The sequence below is a fragment of the Molothrus ater genome, chromosome 3 (genome assembly GCF_012460135.2).
Source record: "Molothrus ater isolate BHLD 08-10-18 breed brown headed cowbird chromosome 3, BPBGC_Mater_1.1, whole genome shotgun sequence".
Classification (NCBI taxonomy): domain Eukaryota; kingdom Metazoa; phylum Chordata; class Aves; order Passeriformes; family Icteridae; genus Molothrus; species Molothrus ater.
In genome coordinates this window covers 33,658,138-33,670,588 of record NC_050480.2, presented here as the reverse complement: position 1 = coordinate 33,670,588, position 12,451 = coordinate 33,658,138, and the positions used below count along the sequence as shown (strand labels likewise).

Below are 12,451 nucleotides of genomic sequence, written 5' to 3'. Positions count from 1 at the left end.
TTTTTTTAAAAATTATTTTTTAGTGTTAACTACCCCAGGTAACTGAGTATATGCTCCAAATGGCAGTAAAATTGAGTAGAAAATAAAATAGAATACCTAGTTTACTTGACAACATGCCTTTCAAGATTACTATTTTAGATCTCCAATATCCAGAAGTCACTCTTCAGTGACTGTGAAAGAATTATATATGTGTCATATGTAGTATTTTGAAGTGTGCCTTTTTAACTGCTTCTACTGAGAACATTGTCATTTACCTGGAGGAGAACAATGACAGAAGAAAGGATTTCCCACTAAAAGCAATTCTGATCAAAGGATTCTACATCCTTCTGTTCTGAAGCTAGTTACCACCTAAAATTACAGTTTGACTTGCCAAATCCTTTTTTTTTGGTTTTTTTTGCTCCTCTGATTTATCAAGGACTTTCTCCAAAATCAGTACATGTCTTTGAGCAATCCATTTTATTTTCTGAGGCACTGTCGCCATTGTAAAAGCAGTTTGATCAAAGGAACTTTTCTCTTCCCATCAGACTTTCTAGAAATAAAAGACCTGCTTTCAAACAAATGAAAAATCTGAAAAATTCTGAAAGATACAAGCAGTTGAAACCCGTAGGTTGGAAAGGAAACATGAGAAAAATTCCTATGCCTACCACGCTTCATGGAGTGGAGGTTTTGATATATTCTTATCATTGTACTAATTACATAACAAATTATTCTTAGCCAAGCCTTAGCTTGTGTTCCCTATGCCATTTCATAGTCAGGATTCATTTTAAGAGTGACTACATAGCCTAGATCACAGAAATACAGAATGCCAGCTGTTATAGAAAGAGACATTTTACCATGATGAAAAGTCTATCAGCACCGTTTCTGCCAGTGTTCCCATTCAAATACAGTTTTATGCAAGGATTTCAAATGTAAATGTACCATGAATAATTATGGGGCAGTTTACATCAGTGCTAGTGCAGCACTGACTAGGAAAATGTCATATTCCTATTCCAAATGTGCTTTTAGCTCTCTTCTAGAAGTTTGCTTTGCAATAGTGTGTAACAGGCCAGTTTTCCGAGAGGAGCCTAAATTGATGAAAGACTGCTGGGTGGTTGAGAAGTATTTACAAGATGGATAATTACCCACTGATATAATCTCAGATGCTCTTATGTTGCACAGGAAGTGGAGAGATTTCCCTTGTAAGGACTGTGAATCTGGGGGTGAGGCGGGGGTGTCTGCTTTTAACAGCAGAAGGAAGGACTGGTAGGAACAGCAGGTTCCTCAGATGCAGAACAACAGTTTGTAAATAGAAAAACCTAAAGTAACAGTGAACAGCTTCCTGAGAAGGGGGGGGACAGGAAGTGGGCATTGTGAAAAACACCATAGGAAAGAACCACGTGCAAGAGGACAATGGGAGCAAAAACCAAGAAAGCAACAGACCATGAAAGCTGGGCCAGCTGAAAACCTCCCATCCCAGCTGGTCACAGGGTGTTACTGGAGGTAAACCCTGCGTGCTAAGGACACTTGCCAGTGCCTTCACCCTTTTCTTCCAGGTAAGGAAGAACCTGCCAACAGACACACATGTGCAGCAGAGGTCTGTGCTTTAAGGGTGTGCAAACCTGGGGCATTGTCCATGCATCGTATCAGAGAAAAATGACTGGAATAACAGCTCAGAACTGTTCAGTGCTTGTGTTACGGTTCCCCATACAAACAGTGCTTGGAATAATTGTAGATGAAGCAGGAGCATCTCCCAGCCAAACCCATGCTTCACATCATCCCACTGAAAGCTCAGCCTAGTTTCTCAGTTTTTGACTAGAACATTTTTATACTTTGTGTCCTGAGCACCAGGAAGCCCAGCACTGCCATCGGTGGAAGGGGACCCACAAGGAACAAGTTCAACTCCTGGCCCTGCACAGGACACCCAAGACTCACACCATATGCCTGACAGTGTTTTCCAAACAGTTCTTGAAGACCTGAGTGCTTTTGTGTTTCTGCCTCTTCCATTTACAGGTGGTACTGAGGGAGCACATCACTGGCCCTTACACAAAGAGCTGATGATCAGGAGAGGACAGTTACCAACAGGATCCCACAAATCACTAAACAATGCTCAATGGTAATAGGACCACTTATGATAGGGTACAAATGAATATTCTACTGTCACCCTTAACAGTGGAACTGGAAGAATTCCTTTTGTAGTGTTATGGCTGACAAGCTTTGTCAGGAGCAAGCAAAAACTGGAGGACATTCTTCAGCTTCCATGGGCTCTGGACTGACAGTGCCAATTGATAACAGAGAAGGGCAGAGAATCACCTGGCTGTCACAGTGCTTGTGGCACATACCACCATTTAAGGATTAGCAAAAAGAAAGCCTGTGCTTTCTGTGACCTGCTAACACTGAGCTGTAGTGTTCCTCTGCATCTACGTGGATGCTGTGTTCATGTTACACCCAGTAAAAACTTCATCCTAATCTGGGAGAGGTAAAACTACACACAAGGAAAGAAAGGGCAATGAGGAAAGCAAGGGAGAAGGAAGCTTAAAAAAGAAGCATAAGGAGAAAAGGAATCCAGCCTGTTATATAGTGACAAGAAGAAATATATTTAAGTAATTTTAAAAGGCAAGCTGAAGAGGAAAAAACACTAATAAAGAAAGGTAGTATACCCAGAAGAAAATACTTGTAAAATGTTTTTACTTACTAACCATCTGGTTTACTACTCAGAAGTTCTTATATTTTAATTTAATTGAAATGAAATGCTTAGAGAAAATGAAAGCTTTTCCTCTAAGTGATAGAAAATAATAACAGATAATTAAAAATTATGTTTTATAATAAAATGTTCCTCCTAGCAGCCTCTTTTAGCTATTGGTGATGGACTGTGGGACAAAGGTGTATCAAATAGCTTGAATATACCCTGATGTGACCCATTTTTAAAGTATATAATCACAACATGTACTTTTCTCCATGCAGTAAAATTTATCTTCTGCTGCATTTGTTAACTTTATTGAAGGATTAGCTTATTGAAGGATCACTCCAGAAACTAGTCTTACTACTGAAGTTTATATAAATGATTTGAGAGGTACAAATGGGTATCACAACTGACAATACGGTTTTATGTTAAAACAGGCAGGTAAGGTATTTTTTCCAGGCTAGGCAGCAGTTATGATCTGCATTAACTTTTTTAAAGCCCACTGTTTGTACAACAACAATAGAATACTGTAAGGATATGTAGAGCAGTGAAGGCTTCAAAAAACATTAGACATTTGCTGGGATAATTGGGGCCCATTTCCTCATGGCTACCTAATAGAAATATTATTAATTGGAGACCCCAGTCCTTACTGCCCCTCAGCTGCACTGGCAAGGCAGTGTCATGGATGCAGAGGAGGATCCTCACTGATCCCACTTTGTCCCCCCACTTCCTTTGTTTTACTGTAAAAAAAACAAAACCAAAGCAAAACCAAGCAAACAAAACCAAAACAATTCCCCAAACCTCCGTATTTTGCACGCATTAATAACCGCCTGGAGGACTTTTCGAAGAATTAGATGACCAAGGGGGAGGAGGAGAGCGTGTTTGCTGGCCTGGCCCACACGTGCTCCACCTCACAAAGGCCCAGTCTGCCTTCAAGGCCGTAATGGCCGCAGCCCCTCATCTCTCCGTTGTGGTTTCCTCTCTGCTGCTTGCATCTCTCACGTCAGCGGCTCAAATTGCTTTTTCCCTTCCCCCTTTCGTACCGGCCCTTCTCCCCTTTTCAGTTCTGCCTCGTTAGCTATTTTGAGCCACGCTTGATGTCTCCATGGCAGCGGTCCATTCACCAGATAATAAAAAAATAAAAATTGAAGGGGTGGGGAAGTATTAAGCTGAGAAGAGCCGGAGACTTCTACACAGCTACACTGCCACGGCCCTCGCTCCGTGCCACGCTGCCGCGGGCGTCACGGCACGGGCAGGGAGGGGTAGGGAAGGCTCCTAGTTCGGAAACACGGAGGCCCAGCGCAGCAAAATCCACGTTCCCAAAGATGCCTTTGGGAACCGGTGCTCCGTCCCTGGAGCCCTCAGCATCCCAGCTGCCCCCGGGGGCCGTGCGGAGTGCGGGGCGCGGGCAGCGGCGGGAGCGGAGGCAGCGAGGACCGGGGCGCTCCCGGGGGTCTCCCAGCCCCCCCGCCCCGGTCCCCTCACCTGACCCGCGCCCGGAATCTGCCCCGCCACCACGGAGACACGGCCCGGCCAATCAGCGCGCACGGCACCCATCACCACGGCAACGCACTGGCCAATCCGCGGCGGGCTCCCCCACCTGGCCCCGCCCCCTCCCCCTCCCCCGCGGGGCGGTGCTACACTTGTCAAAGGAGTGGGAGGGGCCGGCGGAGGGCGAGCGACCAATCACGGTGAGGCTTTTGCTTTGGTGCCCAATGGGGGCGCGGCGCCCGCGCGGTCCTTAGTCCACGGGAGCCGAGTGGGGCCAAACCCAGCTGCGGCCGCGGCCTCCTTCTCTCCGCGCCCCCCCACCCGCCGGCGCGGAGTTGGCGGCGGCGGCTTCGAGCTCTGTCCCCGCGTCCCCCCCCCGCGACCCCGCCCGGCCCCGCGCCCCCGGCCCGCGCCGCCCCGGCAGCGCCGCCTCCGCCCGCGGGGCCTGGGCCGTGCCGGGGGAGGAGGAGGGGGAGCAGCGCCGCCGCCGCCGCCGCCGCCGCGGGCGGGCCCGTCCCCCAGCGCCCCCCCCGAACACCATAGGCGGCTCCGGCTCCAAGATGTCCAACCGGGTGCTCTGCCGGGAGGCCAGCCACGCCGGCAGCTGGTACACGGCCTCAGGTACCGCCGCCGGGAGCGGGGAGCGGGCGGCGGGGGCTGAATCAGCACTTTGGGGCCGCCGGGGCCGGTACCGGGCGCGGGGAGGGGCCGCCGGCTCCGCCCCCGCCGGCACATGGCGGGCGGGGGTTGGGGGCTGCCGGGCCCGGCCGCGGCGGGGAGCGGGCAGGGCTGGGCACGGGGTGCCGCCGAGCCCCCGAACCCACCTGCCGGCCGCCGGTGCCCCCCTCCTCCCGCCCCGGTGCTTGCAGCGGCGCCGCTCGGCGGAACCCGGCGTTTGGCCGTCGCCGAGGATGGATCGGGCCCCCGGCTGCGCCTCGTGTGCCCGCCCTGCCCGGCAGCCGCGCCTCGCCGCTGCTCCGCCGTTTGTCACGGTAGCGGGGCTGGAGCCTGCCCGGGGCTGTGCTTCGCACCGAGTGCTGCTCTCTGTCAGAGCACACGGGCGGATTTCAGTATTTTCAGCTGCTCCTGGGGTTTATTGGTTTTGTTCTGTTAATTCCATGAGAAAATACCGCCCGTCTGGGGTTAGAAGGCAGGGGGGAAGGTGTGAAAATAGGGAGTTTTATTTTACTTCTTGTCGAGGTATGAAAATAGGGAGATCTGTTTCTCTTTTTGCAGTCCAAGGAAACCTTCTATTTTTCCTTCCCTTGCGCTTTCTTTAGAAGGAGTGAAAAGTTACTAAGCAATAGCGCAAAGTGGCTCTGTCCATTTAAACATGTGGTACTTGCAGAAGAAGAATAGAAGAAAAACGTGGTGCATTGGAGAGCGAGCTACCGCTCCCCTCGCCCACGCCAAAAAAGTGCAGAAACACGTAATAATGGCTTGATAGCACATGTCTTTGGAGATAAGTTTTGTTTGGTTTTGGGGCAGAACCGCTTTTGTGAAAAGGATGCACGTTTGTCCTTTCAGAGCTGTTAATAAGATTTGTAAGGGATGTTCTTTTACTGGCCCCGGGAGTAAAGATGATTACAAAACTGCAGGTGAACGAGCTCAGATGAACAAGAGGCTTGTTGTAATGAGCAGTTCAGAGGGATGGGGGGTACAATTGAAAATAAACCAAACCAAACACTGAAATGTTGCATTCAGCATCCTAAATTAACATCTAAGAATTGGATGTGACAAGTCATACAAGTCTCTTGGCTGAAATAGATGTGGTTTCCCCTCTCCTCCATAAATTGATGAATGAGGTATGAGGCAAAAATGAAAGGGAAGAAAAGAAATACAGAGAAGAGGGAAACAGAGCAAGAGGTGGATTGTGTGATAAGTAGCTGAGCTTCAAATGGTTGGGTAGGCATTTTCGAGACAACAATAGAGGATGATTGTTTGCTTTCTGAGCTTAATATTCTAAACATAATTCTTGTGTCCGTGACAAAACTGGCCTCAAATCTTTGTGCAGCTTGCAACTACGTTTATTTCCAATGATCTAGAAAGGTAGATAGTACTCCATTTACAGAAAATATACAAAATTGTGTCAAAGGTATAGATTTAATTATGTGCAAAGACATCAAAACATCAGAGCTTTGTGGTAATCACCTTGGTCCTGCAATTTATATTTTCATTTATAAGTAAGGCAGAAAACTAATCTGCCATATGGAATGGCTACATAACCTTACACACAAATTTTGTCATTTGTTTGGTATTGGACTTCATGTCAAGTTATTACTGGATACTAGGAAATAAGAATTTTAATTTTTTAAAAATAATTTACGAGGCATGGATACTGTGTTTGACTGTTTTCTTCTCTGTGAAAATGCAGTGCATAATTTAGTTAGACTACGCTGTGGTAAGTGTGTGTGACTAGTTTGGCCAGTACTAGTTGTTTGTAGTAGGACATCCAGAAGCATGTTACTCCCATTGCTTTTGGGCAGCCCTCTGGCAGTTGCATATTGAGGAGATGTGGGATGGTTGCCCAGACCCACTGCATGAAAAAAAAAAACCCAAACTGAATCATGTTGTACTAATGAATTATGACAGCTGTGCTTGTGACAAGTTAAATTGTTACAGTGTGTATGGTGGGGGTAAGTGGTTGATGTTGCATAATCTGGGGGTTTTGGAAATGTTTTTCCTTAAATGAGCAAGAAGTATTATGTGTCTTGCTACAGAACTCTCTTCTGCTGTTTGCACTGGGCATGTGAGAGCAGGATTTGTGCCTGTTCAGCAAGACAAGGACTACCTATTATTTATTGCTTGAAAGCAATAAATAATAAATAAATAATTTTGTGTGCCATTTAGGAAGGTCCATCAAAACTCAAGAGAAAACAAATGGGGACCAAGAGGCTGTGTGTTCATCGCAGATTTAACTTAAAATCTTCCTGTATTTCAGGCCAGACTCACATGTCAGCTGCTACCTCAAACTTATAACGTAGTCTCCTCAGTTGTACTACTTGAAAAAGTGGATTTTACCATGTGTTTTCAGCCTGCATAGCTTCAAGGCTGGAGCTGAGGCAGGGATTAATTTGAATTGTGATACTTCTTCACTGTGTTCCCATGGATCTCTGGGGATTGTCTTTTCAAGTCCTCCTGCCTCCTCTGTTCTTGGTGCTCCTGTCTCGGCCCAGAAGCGATTTGCTGTGTTATGTATAAACTGGTGAGCGTTTGAGCTTCCCCTTTCCTCCAAACTGCTCTCCTACTACAGAGCTGAGTTTGACTACACAGGGTGAGTGGATGCCCTGCCCCTCATCTTGTTCTGTAATTAAGAATATCTATCTGAAAGGGTAATGAGAAATGTGATTTTTTTACAGATAGGTTCAAAATCTTTACATCTGAAAGCATTTTTAAAAGGGTTGAGTGAGGATAAGGTTTTTAAGTGGTAGTTTATCCTGAGGTGCCTGGTACCTAGGGCTAAAATTTAAACACACCATCCAGGATGATGCATGGCATCCTGTGCTTGGGAGGGGGTTTACTGCTAAAGTGAAGCACCCATTTAGCTGTCTCCTGCTCTCCAGAAATGGCAGCAATATCACAAGTGAAGCCACAACCAAGAGGGAGCTGCTACTCTTCAGGGACGGTCAATGCAACGTGTGTAAGAGGATTTGGAAGAAATGCCACTTCTTGTCTTTAGAGCTGCTCATTTCCATGGGGCAGCAATTGCTTCAGCTGAAAATGGACCATTGCTCCATCATTTTCTCCAGCCATGGGATGTGCACTGCTTAGGTTCTGCCTTGGAAAATATAAACATGCACTCCTTTCTAGTATGAATACACCACCTACTTGTATGATGCTAATGAATGCTGTAGAGCAGGTGGGACTGGCTGGGCAATTATGCACATCCAGATATGTTTCACACCTTAGAATGTTTCATCTTAGTAAACAACTTTGTATTAGAGGGAAAGTTAGGTCCCAGGGAGAAAGCTCGCTGCTTCCTACTCAGTAAAGCTGAGAAGGGGACAAGAAGTGGAAGATGAACTTCACCATGATGTGGTAGCATTTCACTTCCCATGTGTTCTTCATTGTGTGCTGTTGTGAAAACAAAAAAATCTAAAAATTAAGGTCTTCAAGGAGTTTCAGTAGGTGAGTTCAGTATGACAGTTCAAACCAAAATGTTTGTCATCTCTTTCCCCACACCAAGAATTCTAGAGGAAAGGTAATGTTCATTCCACATCAGTCAATGCAGGACCTTAATGAACTTGAGGGGTATACCTCTGGAGCATTTGATTGGCAGCAAACAGAACAGTGAAGTCTGGTCAGTTCCTCCTCCTACTTAGCAGCACCACTGAGCATGGAAAGCTTTACAACTGAGCTTCCAGACTGAAACTGTGCTGTGCCCATTGCTGATAGTAGGTCACTGGTCTAAACAACCTTGTTCTTTACTTGCAGAGCTTCATCTGCATGTCTGCTATTAAAAAAAGTTAATGGTATATGACATGCCATTGCTTTTGTGGACTAGCAGTTTGGTGTATGCTGGCCACTGAAAACATGTGCAAAATTTAGATAAAAGCATACAATGTAAATAAAAACAACACACAGCACTGCTGTCATGTAGATTGTTTAAAAAAAATAAAATATGACTCTTGTGTGGTGAAAAATAGTACACTCACATTTATTTTTGGAAGGAAGTCCTGGTCCTGCTGTGTTAATTCAACCACCTAGTATCCAGACATCTTGAAAAATTGATTTTTAACCAGCAGGTGGAAGAGGAAGATTAAGGACAACTTGAAACAAAAATGGCATAATTTTCAGTGACTTTGAATGCTGGCAGACACATTCCTAGATACAAAAGAGGAGATGAAATGCAATGGAAATGACATGCTATCCTGAGCATGGACTGTTTGCAGGATAGGGGTGTTTATTCTTCAATATGAGCAGTTTCAGTAGGTGCTGGGCAGTTATTGCTGTGGGAAATCAATCCATATGCTTCCGAAATGGAAATAAACATTAGCTGTGTGTGTCTTTTTGTTTCCTCTGTAGCATGTCATGACAAGTGGGATATCACATTATGATGCTGAACATGGCTTATGGGCCCACAGCTGGCCTCCCTTGTCTGGCCCCTGAAGTGCTGACTGAATACTGTGCTGCTCCTTATTAACATGTGTGATAAGAGTTCTTGTTTCAGCTTTTCCCCAGTCAGTAGCATGGTGATACAGGTAAAACGTGAAGGGTTTTAGTAGGCTCTTCCAGGTCACAGGAATAAAAATCAAATTGAGAGTGTGTGTGAATAACAATACTCCATGATGTGAAACTTGCCCTGCAAAACAAGTTTGTTGTATTAGTTAGGGCTTATTTCTCTGCTTTCCCTGACCAAACCATAGTGGCCAGAGGTGTGCTGTTAGCCTGTGTCAACTTGCTTGAACTAGGAGAACCTTAATTTCCATAAGCTTATTAATGCAAATGTGAGTTGGCAGAGTAATTGCTGTGTCGACTTGAAACACCATTGTACTCATTGTCTTGAATGCTCTTTTTTTTTTTATGATGAGCCGAGTAAATGGCCAGTAAATATTTGAGGAGACTTCAAGCTTAATGGTGCACTTGTGTTTCTGCTGCCCTAGATTGTCAGCAAAAGAACCCCAAAGGAGGTAGGCACTGACATCTTGTTGCTACTGTTTGTAAGGATTAAGCTTCTAACTTGTTTGGACAAGAAATGCTAGAACTCTAATAACTGGCTGTTGTACTGCCAGCAATGTTTCAACCTTGTCTTTTGGGCAAAAGTCTGCGTGATGGTGTGTAGATCAGCAGGAAAGTATAATGCTTTGAAGAACTTCAGCAGACCAGAAAATAAATGAAAAGGCAATTGTGTGCCATGAATGATCAGTTCAGAAGTTGCATTTCCCTCAAAGTTGGCCACTATTTTCTCACATTTGCAACCCCTTCTATTCCTTTGTAATCCCCAGTAAGATCAGAATTAAGGCTTTTTTACTGCCTTTGTACTAAATACTGTTTTTTCTGATGTCAAAACCCACTTACTCTGTGAGGTAGGCAACTTCAAGGTGCAATAGCAGTGTGATTCTGAGATAGTAAAACTGTTCTCATTTGTGCCTTATGGGGCTTGGGGGCCCTGAGGAGTGAAGTGAGGATGACTCTTCATTTTAACGAACAGTGCTGTAATCCAGCCTTTGTATGCTTGTTGGCACGAGCTGGAACTTCTCATCAGCATTAGAGAAAGTGTGTACATCAGTTACAGCTGTTCCTGCTTTGCTGTGGTGTTGCTGAGTATGTGTAATCCATTCCTCAGGCCCGCTGCCCACAGTTTCTGAGGGCAGATGCTGCTGCTGGGTTCACTGACCCTGAGTGGTTTCATCCCACCTTAACTTAGGGCAGAACCTCTTCTCTGTAGTGTGCTGGATATGGGTCTCTGCAGCAGCTGAAGTGGTCAGAAGGGAATCACATGTGACTCTGTGTGGTTCAGACTAGGAATGCAGACGAGGGCTTGAGAAAGATGTTCTCTATGCCGTAGAAGAGTTTATAAAAGTGGTTTACTGTGGCATGCCAAGAACCCTGGCATACTCCCCAAAACTGGAATAACTCATCACAGTTCGTTCATAAATGTTATGTAGAAGTAGTGAATCATCACGTTGTTTGTAGATGATCATAGACAAATGGATCCAGGAAAACATGGAAAAAGCGTGTGGGGGTCACTGAAATGAGATGTGGTTTAGTGGTGAGCTTGACAGTGTTAGGCTTATGGTTGAATTCTATGATCTCAAAAGTCTTTTCCAGCTTGAATAATTCTATGATCTCTTGTAGTGAAGGGAGCTTTCTGCAGTAGCAGGATAATTAATGTACTGATCATGAAATCTTAATGTTGTGACATTAGCTGAAGCATTACAAATACAGCTGTTAACTTAAGTTCTTACCTTGCAATCTGTGAACAACTAATCATAGTGTCTTACGAATTCATTAAGTATTTGCTTTGCAATGTTAAATACCAAATGTAATATCTCTCTCCCTTTGGTCGTTTATCTTTTTTTAGGCTTTTTAGGGGGAAACTGGATGTGTCATTACTGACTCTTTTATGAATTAAACATGGAACACAGCATTAATATGCAGACTGTATTATTTAGCATTGTATACTGAAAAAGCTTACTGGAATAATTTGAAATACAATTTCTAGGCTATTATTTCTAGCTGAATCACTTAAATACTGTCAAAATCAACATACTTCAAAAAAGGAATGTAGATTCAACTTTCACTGTACAGTTGGAATTGAAAAAGAGTTTTATATTTGGTGTAGTTCTGGTATCATTAAAATAGGCCTGCAAGTATCACTTAGTGCACACTTTCACAAATCTCATTTACATTTAGTGTGTGTTAGAGCTAAAATAACTTTAAGAGGTTTGGAACAGAATGTCATTTGTTTGGATCTCCGAATGACCTGGGTACTAAGGTTTTTTAAGGAAGCTAGGTAGGTACATGTTGGTTGATATTCTTAATGAGTGATGTTATATTTTGATTTTTTTTTTTTTTTTTACATTTCTGCCAACTTTCAGTAAAGGAAAATGAGTAACTAGTTGAGTACTGGAGAACTGAGGCATACAAGTAAGAACTGCCACCAAAGCAGATTTTGATATTTGTTTCAGTGTTTCTGTTGTGGCTTCAGTTTTTTTTTTCCCCCATTCAAGCACTACTTGCAGTTTTAGCTCCATCTTACAATGTATATAAATAGGAATTAATGTGGCATTGGTGTAATCTCTATTTGTGTCTTAATTTTCCCCCAGGTTCTTGTTTGTATTGGTAAATTTCTGCATTGCCTATAGTCTGATTTCGCCATTTTATCAGTATTGGAGGAGAGTATATGCTAGCAGTGGAGAATATGCCCATTAACATGAGTTGTTGGATGTCACCTTCTATTCCTGACAAATCCCAGTCTTTGCATAGCTAAAACTTATTATTTATTCAAGGATATGGCTTTTGTTGCATTGAGAAACAGGTTTGTTTTTTTTTTTTTCAAGTGTGGTCTGTGTGTTTTGAAAAATCTTTACACTTTATGCAATTTTAACTGTTAGTCCTCTGTCACATTTCAGATTTCAGTCTGCCTAACAATTTAATTCGTGTTTCAGATTCACCTTCGGAATTGTGAAGAAAGGAGTTCCCTTAGTTCCAGTTACTAACCTAATTGTCTGCCAGCCCCCAGGGTTTTGCTATTACTTTGATTTTTTTCTAACACTCTACATGAGTAAAAACTTACTTCTTACCACACATGTTGTAATATTTATTAGAAGCATTTTTAAGGTGTAGACTTTTCTCATC

At 44.1% G+C, this 12,451-nt stretch overlaps 1 protein-coding gene across 1 annotated transcript in view; it reads left to right on the top strand.

The window, feature by feature from the left end:
• The first annotated feature begins 4,598 nt into the window (after positions 1-4,598).
• The window catches only part of MEMO1 (mediator of cell motility 1), a 29,113-nt gene continuing 21,260 nt past the window's right edge, over positions 4,599-12,451 (top strand). The window contains exon 1 of the mRNA XM_036380151.2: positions 4,599-4,771. Within this exon, the coding sequence (XP_036236044.1) occupies positions 4,711-4,771 (61 nt within the window). The 5' untranslated portion in view covers positions 4,599-4,710. The remainder of the gene's footprint in view (positions 4,772-12,451) is intronic.